The 14,587-nt window shown below is 35.5% G+C and overlaps 1 protein-coding gene across 4 annotated transcripts in view; it reads right to left on the bottom strand.

Moving 5' to 3' along the window:
- The window catches only part of MED14 (mediator complex subunit 14), an 82,965-nt gene that overhangs the window by 37,045 nt on the left and 31,333 nt on the right, over positions 1–14,587 (bottom strand). For all 4 annotated transcript variants that reach the window (XM_069832422.1, XM_069832420.1, XM_069832418.1 and 1 more), the window contains exons 12-19: positions 13,050–13,209; positions 11,547–11,751; positions 8,544–8,698; positions 6,956–7,199; positions 5,565–5,708; positions 4,551–4,688; positions 2,468–2,640; positions 1,210–1,404 (exon numbers count right to left, since the gene is read on the bottom strand). In XM_069832422.1, the coding sequence (XP_069688523.1) occupies positions 1,210–1,404; positions 2,468–2,640; positions 4,551–4,688; positions 5,565–5,708; positions 6,956–7,199; positions 8,544–8,698; positions 11,547–11,751; positions 13,050–13,209 (1,414 nt within the window). The remainder of the gene's footprint in view (positions 1–1,209; positions 1,405–2,467; positions 2,641–4,550; positions 4,689–5,564; positions 5,709–6,955; positions 7,200–8,543; positions 8,699–11,546; positions 11,752–13,049; positions 13,210–14,587) is intronic.

The following is a 14,587-nucleotide window of genomic DNA, read 5'->3' as shown; positions in this document are numbered from 1 at the left end:
CATGCTGAAATGTAGTAATTATACACCTGGTAGCAGCCCTTTAATGGACCTCATTAAAGTAAACCTATTCATTAAAGTTCAGGTGTTCCACCAATCTGAAAACACCATTGTAGCAATATGAAAACGCAAGTATCGATTGTTCTCGGATATGTAATAGAAAGACAACTAGCGAAACATCACGGAGGCTGGAAATCTAATACTGTCGCAGAAGGTTATGTTCTGTTACTATAATAATTAACGTTAATTGTAAATAATATTCAAATAAATTCAATTTGTCATCTCGTTTTTCAATGTCTAAATCAATTTCAAGGTTATATAAAGATTAATGTTTATTTTACTCTCAGATTATATCAAGGTCAATGACATTTGTTTCTAGGAAAAAATCAATACTTTCGCGTCTGCGCACATCTCACAATTTACGAGAACTTGCACAAGGTCAGTTCCGCTCCCCAGTCAGATAAGAATAACATGAATACTTATTAATAATTTCAAGTTAGAAATATGGTCGAGCATAAAAAGTCGTATGAAACTTGTCTATAATGGTAATTAAGACTCTCGTATGAAAATTATGAAACTCGCTTCCACTCGTTTCATAAACATACTCGCGTCTTAATTACTACCATTATAGGCTCATTGCATAATGTACTATTCCATGATTTTATCTTCAGTTGCTCCTCCTACTGAAATCTTCCATCTTGGCCAGGACTTAACTTCTCTGTTTCGAATCCGTAACAGAATGTCAGCACACATATTCGTAATCAATTTTGCAAATTTCTAATGAAACAATATTAATTTTGAAAGGCTTATTTTTTTACATTTTTTCTTCTAAATGTTAAATATTTTAGCAAAGTATTCATATCTAATCTTTATCTAAAATCTTTCTGGCCTTTATTCTCAGAATTATTGCTCATTTAAACATAAACTGTAAGGCTTTTAGAGCCGGAATGCATAATAAAGTGGGGGGGGGGGTGAGAGTGTAGAAAGCCTATTATTTGTATGTTTAATGGCCTAATAAATTGAATTGAAACCAGTCGATAGTTTAGGAATACCAACTGTGTTAATGCATGGGAAAGGGAAAGACATTAAAGACAAAAGAACCAGTACATCAAAACAAGACAAGTGATCACAATAAATGATATCGGAGTGTAAAGTAATTTAAACATACTTTTAATTATTACTGACAGTATTATATTTAAAACGAAGCAGTACCTTTAAACCTTGTGTTGGTGTGAACTCTTCAACTACATTGCTACGATCAAAACGACTGTATGCCCCATCACGTAGACTAACCAGGCCACCTCCGCGAAGTCTCAGTTCCAGACAGTACATGCCTTGGTAAGAAAGTCTCAACAGAGTTGATGACTGAGGCATTATGGTGAAAGTTTGTACTGGAACTTGTGGTCTCTGTGAAAAAATAAGTACAGTTGCATGATTATTATCTACTGTATAACACAGAATTCACGAGGTAAGGTTGTAAAATATTAGAGATATTTTATTCGAAATCCTGTATTTGGTTATCAGCAGGATATTCCAGAGAAAGCATGTCAATGGTGTTGAACAGCAACATCGTATGTCAAAATATTCAATTTTATATAGGTAAGCGTTCACTACATCGTATCACACTCATCAGACGAATTGCATGGATCAGAAAAAGACTATCTTTGCTGTAATTGTTATGTAACCACGTTCACTACATCGTATCGAATGCATCGGCTCTTGGCAAATCTGTCCACATTTCTCGGATGAGCAACTTTTCCGATGCGTGCGATCATGGCCTTCTTTAATAAATCAATTTTAATTGGTCAACTGTTACTATTATGTTGTGCCATGTTCAGTGTCGCGACAAAATGGCAGACGGGAAACTTATTTCGCGTGTAGAAAATTGCGAAGAATTATATATTTTGAGGCGTTCCCATTACAGTAATCAAGTCGTTTCTTAAATATATATTATGTAACCAATATTTCTTTCATTTCTTCCTCTTCAATTAAGACGCATGAAGCAATTACAAATTCTTATTCGCTAACAGTCATAATTAATAGACCTAACCTCCACTCCTCTGTTTTCAGCAATGTCAATATCGTATGACGTCATGTTTTAAACAGCTGACAGGGAATCCGATGACGCGATGAGATGGAGCCGTTGCAGTGAACGCACTGCACTTAAAATATTCGTTGCGTGCGATTCGTACGAGGAGTGCGATACAATGTAGCGAACGCTTACCTTAAGAGAGTGAAAAAAGCATTTCAATATCGTGATAACGAACAAACATCTGACATAATAGGGTATTTAAATATCTTCTTGTAAAATTTATATCTATGCCTGGACATAAAATATGTTTTTGTTATTTTTTTAACATAACGAGGTTGCTATTCAATATCATCGATAAACTATCTTCAACCATTCTTCAACAAATGTAATTGGATGTCAATTATTTAGACATGATTATTTCATTATACAAATATTTACCTGGTTATGGACACCCAGCTGCGGAATTGTTGGTAGCTTGCTTATGGAGATAAGAGGTTCGTAAGTCTCATGGAGCAGGTGAACAATTTGTGCCAGATTACGGTGTCGATTGAGATGTGCTTCCAACACTTCTCGCATCAATGAATGTGCATTAACACAATTATTTGTAGCACCTATAAAGGAACAAAGTTAAACTTAATTTATAACAAAGATAATAAAGGAATGAAGAATGAAGAAAAGTGAGTGTCATGGATGTAACACATATTGCAGTGATGATGATAAATTATCTACTTGACTTTCTCATTCTTTAATCAAAGGCCGTTATTGGCCATTTTGATTGAAGATTCCCGAGTTATAAACAACTTTTCAGTCGTAGATGTTATTAATCCAGTCCCTCCTTTCTGTATTCGTTATTTACTGTATTTGATTGAAGTGTTGTGATTAATGATCTCATATTAATGTGCCAGCCATTATATATATATATATATATATATATATATATATATATATATATATAATCAAAAACCTGAGTCTAATGTTCGGGCAAATATTTTCAAGGAATTGTTATATGAATAATAAACATGACAATAACAAATTTGAAACTGGCCAATAAATAAAATACAATAAATATCACAATACAGTAAAATCCCTCGCATCCGGCACCCAAATAACTGGCAATACCAAAACAACAGCACTTTTGTCTAGGCCAAAAAGAAAAGTCATTCATGCAAATGAGAAGAGTCGGATGAAGATGTGAATGGTTTTCATTGATCGCACATGCCGCATATCGTGTTTACTCTTTACATTGTTCATGCATGAAAACAAAGACAAAAAACCTGTTATGTCCCTGGAGTATAACGGGTAGCATCGGTAAGCTGTCACTTGGACCTTGCAAACAGTGCGCAGAGACTATGTCTTTAAATTTACCACTTGAACTCGCCCATTTCGAAGGGGTGTTGGATGAGTCTAAATAGGAAAGTGTGAAATTCTCTGTTCCTACAGTGTGCAAAAATTTCATTCGAGTGATAGTATCGTGGCTATTACTGCTAAGTGCTGCTGTTGCACAATGGATTCTGCAAAATGGAAGCGAAATATTCTTACGCTCAAATCAACGAGTGTTACTTTGTCTTCATATTTGTGACGTTGGTTGCACTGCTCTTCACATCACATGACTCACATGACCACCATTTAAAATTGTCATCAGGTTACGAAAACTTTTAGTTTATGAACTGATTAATGTACATTACCGTATTCAGTTCTAAAAACTTTATTTTTAAATATCTATATGAAAATTACTAAATTTCAACATGGAAAAAAAATGTTTGTGTAGTACAGTGTGTCTTTACATAACCTATAAACGTATTTTCCAATTATCTGGCAAAATCAGTTATCTGGCACTGGCTTTGTCCCACAGTTGCCAGATACGAGGAATTATACTGTAAATAAAATATAAATTCAATTATTTAGCAGTATTATTAACATATCTATTAAAAATTCTTTCATAATTTCAGATGTCGTCATCATCATCAGTATCATCACCATCATTATCATCAATCTTAATATCATTCTCCTCATCGTCATTATCATCATCATACCATTGTACACCCATCCCATAAAAATTATGAGTCAGTTTTCCACACTGGTAATCCAGGTTCGAATTCGGGTAGCTTCACATGAAATTTATGGTGCATAAAGATGGTGCTTGGTGGTAACTTTTTTTACAAGGTACTCCCCTTTCTCCTATTAACATTCCACAACAATTGTTCCGTTACCCAATAATCATCATCATGAAGTGCTATGAAGCTCGCCTCTCATGGTGTACAAAGGGTGGCAAAAGAACTATAGCCTAGGCACATCACTCATAGATGGGGACATTTTGGTGAATGACGCAAAGTAAAAAGTCCGTCATTGGGAGGGGAGAAGTGGAAATTGCATACAACCTAAGATAAATGAACTCAACTCACAAGTTATAAATGCTAAAAAGATAAAAACTGATATAGCACTCAATGTAACATGTATCTGTCACATTTCTTATCTATTTCAGTTCTAAGTGTAGCCAATGATGCAGATCTCCGCCACTTACCAAATATAAGTCTGAATGCCTTGTCAGAGCTGTTCCAGTCCACCGTCACTGTGGCACCTCGGTCAGGACCGTAGCCAAGAACCAAGCGGCTGTAGCTGTACGATTTAATTGTCACCATATTTGATAAATTGTACTTCTCTGGAACATGATAAATATATACATTCATGGCCTCAATATGCAATATAATATAAGTATGGTTTTAGTAAGCTACTAAAGAGATAGGTTTGGAAGTAAATCCCGAAAAGACAAAGTATATGATTATGTCTCTGACGAGAATATTGCACGAAATGGAAATATAAAAATTGGAAATTTATCTTTTAAAGCGGTAGAGCAGTTCAAATATCTTGGAGCAACAGTAACAAATATAAATTATACTCGGGAGGAAATTAAACACAGAATAAATATGGGAAATGCCTGTTATTATTCGGTTGAGAAACTTTTATCATCCAGTCTGCTGTCAAAAAATCTGAAAGTTAGAATTTTAAGTTAGTTATATTACTGGTTGTTCTTTATGGTTGTGAAACTTGGACTCTCACTTTGAGAGAGGAACATAGGTTAAGGGTGTTTGAGAATAAGGTGCTTAGGAAAATATTTGGGGCTAAGAGGGATGAAGTTACAGGAGAATGGAGAAAGTTACACATCACAGAACTGCACGCATTGTATTCTTCACCTGACATAATTAGGAACATTAAATACAGACGTTTGAGATGGGCAGGGCATGTAGCATGAATGGGAGAATCCAGAAATGCATATAGAGTGTTAGTTGGGAGGCCGGAGGGAAAAAGACCTTTGGGGAGGCCGAGACGTAGATGGGAAGATAATATTAAAATGGATTTGAGGGAGGTGGGATATGATTATAGAGACTGGATTAATCTTGCTCAGGATAGGGACCAATGGCGGGCTTATGTGAGGGCGGCAATGAACCTCCGGATTCCTTAAAAGCCAGTAAGTAAGTACGGTAAGTAAGTAAGTACTAAAGATTATTTGACAATTTCAATAAAAAAATATAATTACCAATTCGAAAATATTCAGCAAGTTCTTCAACTACCGTGTAAAGATGGACAATCTGTGCCCAATCACTAAGTAAAGCATCTACTGTTTTAGAAACAGTTTCTGCAGTGCCCATGTCATACTGGAAATAGACTGGTCGTCTTAGACCTGTAAAAAATCAAATTAAATATTTTAATATTATACAGTGGAATCTAGTTAGCACGTTTCTCATTACCACGTTTTCCTGTTTAGTACATCTATTTTTGGAAGTTTCAGCCCCAATTCCATTAAACATACATTAAAATTACCCGTGGCCATAAAGTCATTTAAATATGCGCTCCTGCATATATGACATGTATCGTCTCAAATGCAGGCAGTAAGGCCGTAAAAGCATTACGAGAGGGGTTCGGCCGGCACCGTGGATCGTGTCCCGGCATAGCTCAGTTGGAAAGAGCGCTCAGCGCACAGAGCTGAGAGGTCCTGGGTTCGATTCCCGGTGCCAGTACGAATTTTTCTCGTATTTAATAGTAATATTACCTGTTTACATGTTTGACATCTCCGGCTTAAGCCACATTATAGTGTTGTATTATTTGAGTGTCTGAAGAGAGCATATAGAGATCTTCCCCTAAAGAGGTGGGGCAACAATCTGTCTAGTACCACCTAAAACTCATGTCTGCCTCAGCAATACATTTGGATAAGGGAATCCTTTCTTGGAGAACTAGCTTCAGTGAAGATGTCTCCTTCGAAGTTTTGTTTGCAGTCTCATTCCCAGCCAAGCCACAATGTGCAGACACCCAAGGAATGTTACATCTTTGTGTTTTAAGGATGTAAGAATATCCTTAATTTCAATGATTTTATATGCATAATCAGAAAGATGTTTTAAGTCCTCAAGAAGTTTTGAAGTGGAGGTGTAATTCCGTACATATTATTCTTTTTACAGAAAAATGAAGTCACTTTTTGCTGTATTTTGATAAGGGGCACATTCATCTTGCAAAGAAATTTATATAGATAACTTTAAGCTGTAAAATGCTGCCTCAAGAAGTTTTCAATTGATGTATAATTATGCATGAATTAATATATTTCTTTCAGACATATTTTTTGGAGGCATATTGTATATTAAAATTAAGTCTGTAATGTAGAAGCCCATGGACAGCAAGGCATTTTGTAATGCTAGTCAAGGGCATGGTATAGAGTATATACAAATTCTTGTGAGACAAAATTATATATAAATATATATATATATATATATATATATATATATATATATATATATATATATATATATAGACGTATTTCCACAAAAATCTCGATGTCGATTTTTTTTGTATCATAATTTTATCCCATTATAGAAAGGTAGCATGTCTTAAAATTATGAACATATTTAGAATGGGATATATGAAATAGGAGACACATACCTTGTTCCTTGGGATGTGAACTTGCAAGAGGACTTCCATAAAAAACAAATTCTGCCATCCAGCTCTTTGTTGCTTTGCCTTGAACTCTGATAGCCACAGAGAGCAATCGTTTGAGCAGAGCCAGCCAAGAAGCAGACTGGGTGTCAATCCCGGGAGGTGGTGGAAGTTGGACGAGCCGCAAGACCAATGCTGTGGCATTTGCTTCAACTTGCAGGCCTTGGTGAGCAATTTCACGCTTTGTCAACTGTAACAATTTCAAAGTAGACAGCATTTTGAATACCTATTTGCAATCTTGTAATTTATGAACATATAAATTATGAAAAGAAATATTGTTATATTAGAATTTAAGTTACATATTATAATAGTTTCTCTGTTTATATTGGTTGCTTTTTGCCTTATTTCTCTGATCACTTTGGATTATTCAGGGGCCACTGTGTGGAGGTGAAACAAGTAAAAATTGCTAGAATAGAGGACTTGGAGTGATCAAGAGCTGAAAACTGCCTGCTCTATTGTAATGTGGAAGCTGGGAAAAATCATTATTATTTTGTTGTTGTAATGGTAACTGCAAATTAATATTTTATTAAAATAATTTCAAGGGAAAAATTGTTCCGGGGCCGGGTATCGATCCCGGGACCTCTGGTTGAACGTACCAGCGCTCTACCACTGAGCTACCCGGGAACTCCACCCGACACCGTCTCAACTTTTCCCTTTATATCCACACAACTCGCGTGGGCTGACAAAACGCCAGAGACCCACATCGAGTGCACACAAAGTCTGTGTGACTTGGAATTGTGTTTTTTTCTGTTAACATACACAGTGACGTATATATTATGCAATTCTAGTCTTTCAGGTAAGGCTCCCTGTAAAGCAGATTTGAATAATTTCAAGGGAAAAATTGTTCCGGGGCCGGGTATCACACAGAGTTTGTGTGCACTCGATGTGGGTCTCTGGCATTTCGTCAGCCCACGCGAGTTGTGTGGATATAAAGGGAAAAGTTGAGACGGTGTCGGGTGGAGTTCCCGGGTAGCTCAGTTGGAAAGAGCCTGGTACGTTCAACCAGAGGTCCTGGGATCGATAGATCGATACCCGGCCCTGGAACAATTTTTCCCTTGAAATTATTCAAATCTGCTTTACAGGGAGCCTTACCTGAAAGACTAAATTTGCATAATATTTTATTAGTTTCGTAGTTCATCATCATCCCACTCATTCAAGGTTATATTAAATTTCAGTTCGTTTTGAGTAAACACCCAAAATAATATTATTACTATTTCTTGTGTCTTCGAGTTTATGGTTAAATTTAATATACTTCATGAAAATAATAAATACCTTATGTATTTAATATTTCAATAATGGAAGGAAGGTGTTAATTTTTCCGAAAGAACACAATAACGAAAGTATAATATATTTTGTCATCTGCTAGGGAAGGTGTCTGTGATGAGGCGATAGTAGCGATCCTAGTGGCTAGCAACTGAAGTTCAATTGTCAATGGATGCATATTCCCTACGTATTGTGCTTCGTGACTATGGTTATACTGTAGTAGTACTACTTAGTAATTGGAATTAATTTATCACTGCTGCACAGTACCCACCTCCTGTGCTAGTGTCACAAATGGAATTCTTTCATCACACAAGGCCACAACATGTGCTAATTCAGGAATGAAGTATGCAGGATGTTTCGTTCTCCGTGATCCTGGCTCTTGTCTACTACCAGGCTTACGTTTACCAGGGAACTTCTCGCTCTGATCTGGAAAAGTGTTACGTTACAAAATTAATATCACTTGTTTTTCAAAATATTTTATATTCTATAACAGTAAAAATGTACTGCCACATACAGTATGTCTGTATGTGTGTGTACCACCATAGAGCTTAATTAACATATTACAACCATGATATCAAATTAAGCTTTTATGGACCATAACAGTCCTTCTGGGACTATAACCTGTATAGCTGATGATGATGATGATGATGATGATGACATCAAATTTAAACTTACATGAAAAATCCGGCAAATATGAATGGAAAATTAAACTGTACAAATGAAGAGTAGAATAAAATTAATAATTATCTTAAGGGTGATGTTATCATCTAATTCAGTACATTACTGCAAAATTTATTGCTGTTCCTAACGAAAAAGTAGTAAAGGATGACTGTATCCATGGTGGTAATTCTCCTTTACCAGTTTTGATAAGAAAAACACTAAAGATTGCAGTAATATACTGAATTAGATGATAACATTACTCTTATGAGCATTGTGACTTTGTTTTCCCCCTATACTCTACAAATATTCAGGGTGATTCACAAGGATTTACCGTCACTTATGGAGCTTATTTCAGAAGACATTCTGAGCAAAAAATGTCATACAGACATGTGTCCTAAAATAAATATTTTCAGAGTTATATTAATTTGAAATTGTTAATAAAATATCATTATTCTTTAGTTTTAAGGGTAAAAGAATATTGTAAATAGAGAATGAACTATTCAGGAGTATCATTTCTTTAATTGGCTAGTATTCTGAAGCTAAAAATGTGTTGTGAATTCCATAGTCATATAGACATGTGTCCTAATATAAATATTTTCAGAGTTATATTAATTTGAAATTGTTAATAAAATATCATTATTCTTTAGTTTTAAGGATAAAAGAATATTGTAAATAGAGAATGAACTATTCAGGAGTATCATTTCTTTAATTGGCTAGTATTCTGAAGCTAAAAATGTGTTGTGAATTCCATAGTCATACAGACATGTGTCCTAATATAAATATTTTCAGAGTTATATTAATTTGAAATTGTTAATAAAATATCATTATTCTTTAGTTTTAAGGGTAAAAGAATATTGCAAATAGAGAATGAACTATTCAGGAGTATCATTTCTTTAATTGGCTAGTATTCTGAAGCTAAAAATGTGTTGTGAATTCCATAGTCATACAGACATGTGTCCTAATATAAATATTTTCAGAGTTATATTAATTTGAAATTGTTAATAAAATATCATTATTCTTTAGTTTTAAGGGTAAAAGAATATTGTGAATAGAGAATGAACTATTCAGGAGTATCATTTCTTTAATTGGCTAGTATTCTGAAGCTAAATATGTGTTGTGAATTCCATAGTTGCTTGTACAGATTTTTTTTTTTTTTTTTTTTAAATTTTCAACTACAAAATTACATTTTTCTTACGTATTTATCACACAATTGTTACAAATCACGCCACTCTTGTAAATTCTTCATGACTGTACATTACGATGCATAATTAAACTGTAAAGAATGAAGTTACTAAAATCGTAGACTTGTAACAATTTTTGTGATAAGTACGTAAGAATGATGTAATTTTTAGTTAAAAATTGAAAAACAAAATATGTTGTTGTTGTTTTCTAATGCCAGGCGTTTGACAATAAAGTCATTTGACCTCTTGCACTCCAATATTTTTCAAAGATATTATCATGGCCAGCCACTGAAGCACAGATTTTGAGGTGTTCCGAATCCAAAAGGGTATCTGTCGGATACAGGGAAGAGAGCCATTAATCCTTCCCATTGAAGACTTTAAGGAACCAACCTGGACAAATACCCAACGTCCCATCCCTACCTTCCCGTGGTGCAGCTGTTAGTAAGCATAATTTTACGAGCTGAACGAAAGGGAGGGGCTACTCATCAATTAGCACTGGTCAGCTTGATGAGTTAATGACTGAATTTGGTATAATTTTTCTCTATTCAATACCTAATTCCCTCTTTACCATTTCCTATCTAGTCCTCTGACTGAACTTTTACTTTCTTCGACCCTGATGGCATTAGAGCATTCGAGGCCTAGGGGTTCATTTCCCTTTCCTTCCTCCTCTTTCTACTTTTCTGTTCCTAGTGCTGACCTGCTATGGCACTAAAATCGTCCTCCAGTGGCTTAAGGAGGGAAAGCTGGTGATCAACAAGATCTCCCAACTAGGTCCAATGGACCCATCGACCAACAGCAGGTGTGGTCCTCCAGACATTCTGGGGGTTGTGTGTGAATGAAGTAGCCACCAAAACGTTAAAATATGGTGTTCACTGAAATCGGCTACAACTTGCCATTTTCACTCCAATATGAAATGAGTACCATTAAGGTAAAACAAAATATGTACAAAGCAATTAACAACACATTTTTAGCTTCAGAATACTAGCCAATTAAAGAAATGACACTTGTGAATAGTTCATTCTCTATTTGTAATATTCTTTACCCCCAAAACTAAAGAAAAAAGGGTATTTTACTAACAACTTCAAATTATCGTAGCCTAACTCTGAAAATATTGAGATTAGGACACATGTTTATATGACATTTTTTGGTCAGAATATCTTCGGAAATAAGCTCCGTGATGGTAAATCCTCGTGAATAACCCTGTATAAGACATTGCAGATTGTAGGGGCGAACTCGTAAAATACAAGTTCCCAGATTCAGCAATTTAAAATGCTTGCTGTGCACTGTTTAATTCGAAAGCCAATTGCAGAATGTTTGAAGTTGACTATCAAGATTGAATGGATGCATCAGTTACTGTAAGCTTAAATGTATTACGATAAAGAACCTTTTTGTCAAGTTTACTCCTAATATTATAAATAAATAAAATTACATACCATCCACACTAGTAAATGGTCCATGTGTTATGACAAAGGTATCAAATTCAATAAGAGTGAGGACCTTCAGGTACATCTTTGGAATTTCAGTTTCAATGCTGTCATCATGTGGATCATCCTCTATTGAAGAATGCTTCACCACAGCCAAATAGAAGGAGCAATCAATTTCACACTGGGTTGACTCCTTTTCCTTGAACTCAACAATCTGAAATGAAGACAACAACAAATACAATATTACATACACACTGAGAAATAGCTTATTGTTTTCCATGTTAATTTTACAGAATAATTAACACAGTTATCTCTATAAGCCTTAAGAAATGTTCAAACCTCATATTACAGGAATGAAAATGAGTTGATTTGTCACATTTAAGTAAGCATTAAGTACTAAAATGATTAAAATTTTATACTAGCTGTCACTGTAAAACAAATAAAAGCTACATTCTTATAAAAATATGGCAATATGCATGTCAAATACTCAAAGACTTTTATTTTTGCACACATTTGACAATCTTAAGGTCACACATCGCTACTTTTTCCGAGGAACTTTTGTACTGCAGCTGCAAAAGTTGTGTGTCGTGTTCACACATAAGCTAAAAATAGTGTGCTGCACGCTACTTTTCATGCTGCACAACCCGAGTGCTGCAAAAGTTGCAACTGGAGGTTGCGAGTCTGTTCACACACAAGGCGCTACTTTTGCAGCCGCAGTCTTGCTGCAGCTTTCCATCTCCGTTTTGACTTCTCAATATAGATTTTGTGGTTATGTTCGCATTATTAATAAACTCATGCGAAAGCTTCCTTATCTATTATTTGCTTTTCTGTCCTAACTAGTATTCAGAAATTGGCATTATTTTTACTATAAAGCTATTAAAACGCCCACATACTTAAATGATAACCAACAGCATATTCAAGGAATCAATGTTGGCAACCCTCCTGTTTGAAACTACGCTACAGAAAATTAGAAAATTAAATTATATCATCAGCAAATATACTCAGATTGTGTTGTACATTTAGTAACTGTTACAAATAATTTATTTTCATCACATTTAACATTAAAATATATCCAAACAAAAGTATCATTGGCACATTTGGGTGGCAACATTGGTCGCAACCGCAGCAAAAGTTTCAACAAAACCGATATCAAAAATGCTGCGACTACAACCCTGAGAACCCTGTTCACATGTTGCTACTTCTAAGCTGCACACAGCATGAAAAAGTAGCGGGAGCAGGTTCGGCAGCCGCTACTTTTCGGGTTGCACCGTTGTTCACATGTCACAGTACGAGAGTTGTGCAGTTTTTTGTACTGCAGTGCTGCAAAAGTAGCGACGTGTGACCGTACCTTTATAAGCAATATGGATTTTGTACACAATCTGGACTCCAATAATCACAATCTGTTATATTTCGAAAAGCAGCTTTTAAGTCCAGATTTGGATTGTACATTCTTGATTGACAATGAATAGCTTAGTCAGGAAACTGCATATGGTTTAATATAACATTACTTACCAAAATAACATTGGGATGCCTATGCAGCCTAACAAACATACGATGACGTCCTATCTTAGACATAGGGTGATCAGGGTGATGCAACAAGGGCAATCTTTCATGTGGAGTAGCAGGAAGGTGCTGAAGAGTTTTCTCACACCGGCGTTGAGTTATCCAATACCTGCAAACACATAGCAATGAACTTCGAAAGCAGTCACTAAAGCCAAACATGTACAGTAATTAATTAGCTAGAAGAATGTATCACTCAACATGGACATTATGACGAAGTGAAGAGAAGCGACTATAAGTATTTGAAATGTGGATATAGAGACGGATGGAGCATGTGAAATGGACAGACAGAATAAGAAACGAAGCTGTGTTGGAAAGAGTGGGTGAAGAAAGAATGATACTGAAATTGATCAGAAAGGGGAAAAAGAATTGGTTCGATCACTGGTTGAGAAGGAAGCACTAGAAGGAATGGCGAACAGGAGAAGAGTTCGGGGCAGAAGAAGATATCAGATGACAGACGACATTAAGATATATGGATCATATGCGAAGACTAAGAGTAAAGCAGAAAATAGGAAAGACTGGAGAATGCTGGGTTTGCAGTGAAAGATCTGCCCTTGGGCAGAACACTATGAATGAATGAATGTAGGCCTATAAGCACTGTAACAATTTCAGGTTTGGTAACGTAAAAATGAAACAGTGTTATGACGATGATACATACAGTCAACTCCGGATATAGTGAACCTCTGTGGAATTGCATATTTCGTTCACTATATCCGAAGTCTTTCTCCCTTAACCTTAAATGACAGAAATGAATGAAAATGTGAACAAGAAAATCAAATATTTCATTTCTGTGGAATGGATTACACTGTATACCAGAGGTCTCCAAAAAGCGTATTGTATTTTGTGCTCTCGATGCAGCCCGCCGAACACAGTGTGCTGTAAGGGGAAGAGACTCGTACCTCAACAGATGGGAGCGATCAGTGGGGGATCGCGGCAACAGTGTGCTTATGTTTACAAATAATAACATCAAAAGAATAAGAAATATCATACGTCTGTATATTATTTTGACATACTATGAAGCTGGAGCCCCGTCTGTTGATATTGATACAAGCCATTGCAAATTAAACCTCTTCTGTTCTATGGTGCCTTTCAGTGCCTGAAAAAGATCTTCTGCAGTTGTATTTTGTAATTACATCTAGAAGACATTCAGACACAGTAAAATGTTCATTAACTCCTCGGATGAAAATGGCTAGGTGAGCTTTGTCATTTCTATCTGTGCTTTCGTCCAATGCAAGTGAGTAAGCTACAAACTGGTTAATTGTGGTTTCGACTTCAGATTCAATTACATTTACAATCTTGAAATTCCTTCTCTGAACTGTAATTGGAAACCTTTTAATTTTCTTAAACTTTGACTTTGTTCAGGACACAGTATTTTAGTAACGTCCTGTATGCACGATTTTACAAATGATGCTTCTGTAAAGGGCTTCATTGATTTTCCAATATTCCAAGCTAGAACATAGCTAGCAAGAAGCTTTTTTTTTTGTTTAAGA

This window comes from Periplaneta americana, chromosome 8 (genome assembly GCF_040183065.1).
Source record: "Periplaneta americana isolate PAMFEO1 chromosome 8, P.americana_PAMFEO1_priV1, whole genome shotgun sequence".
Classification (NCBI taxonomy): domain Eukaryota; kingdom Metazoa; phylum Arthropoda; class Insecta; order Blattodea; family Blattidae; genus Periplaneta; species Periplaneta americana.
Note: the sequence above shows the minus strand (reverse complement) of the source record. Positions and strands in the feature narration are given on the sequence as shown.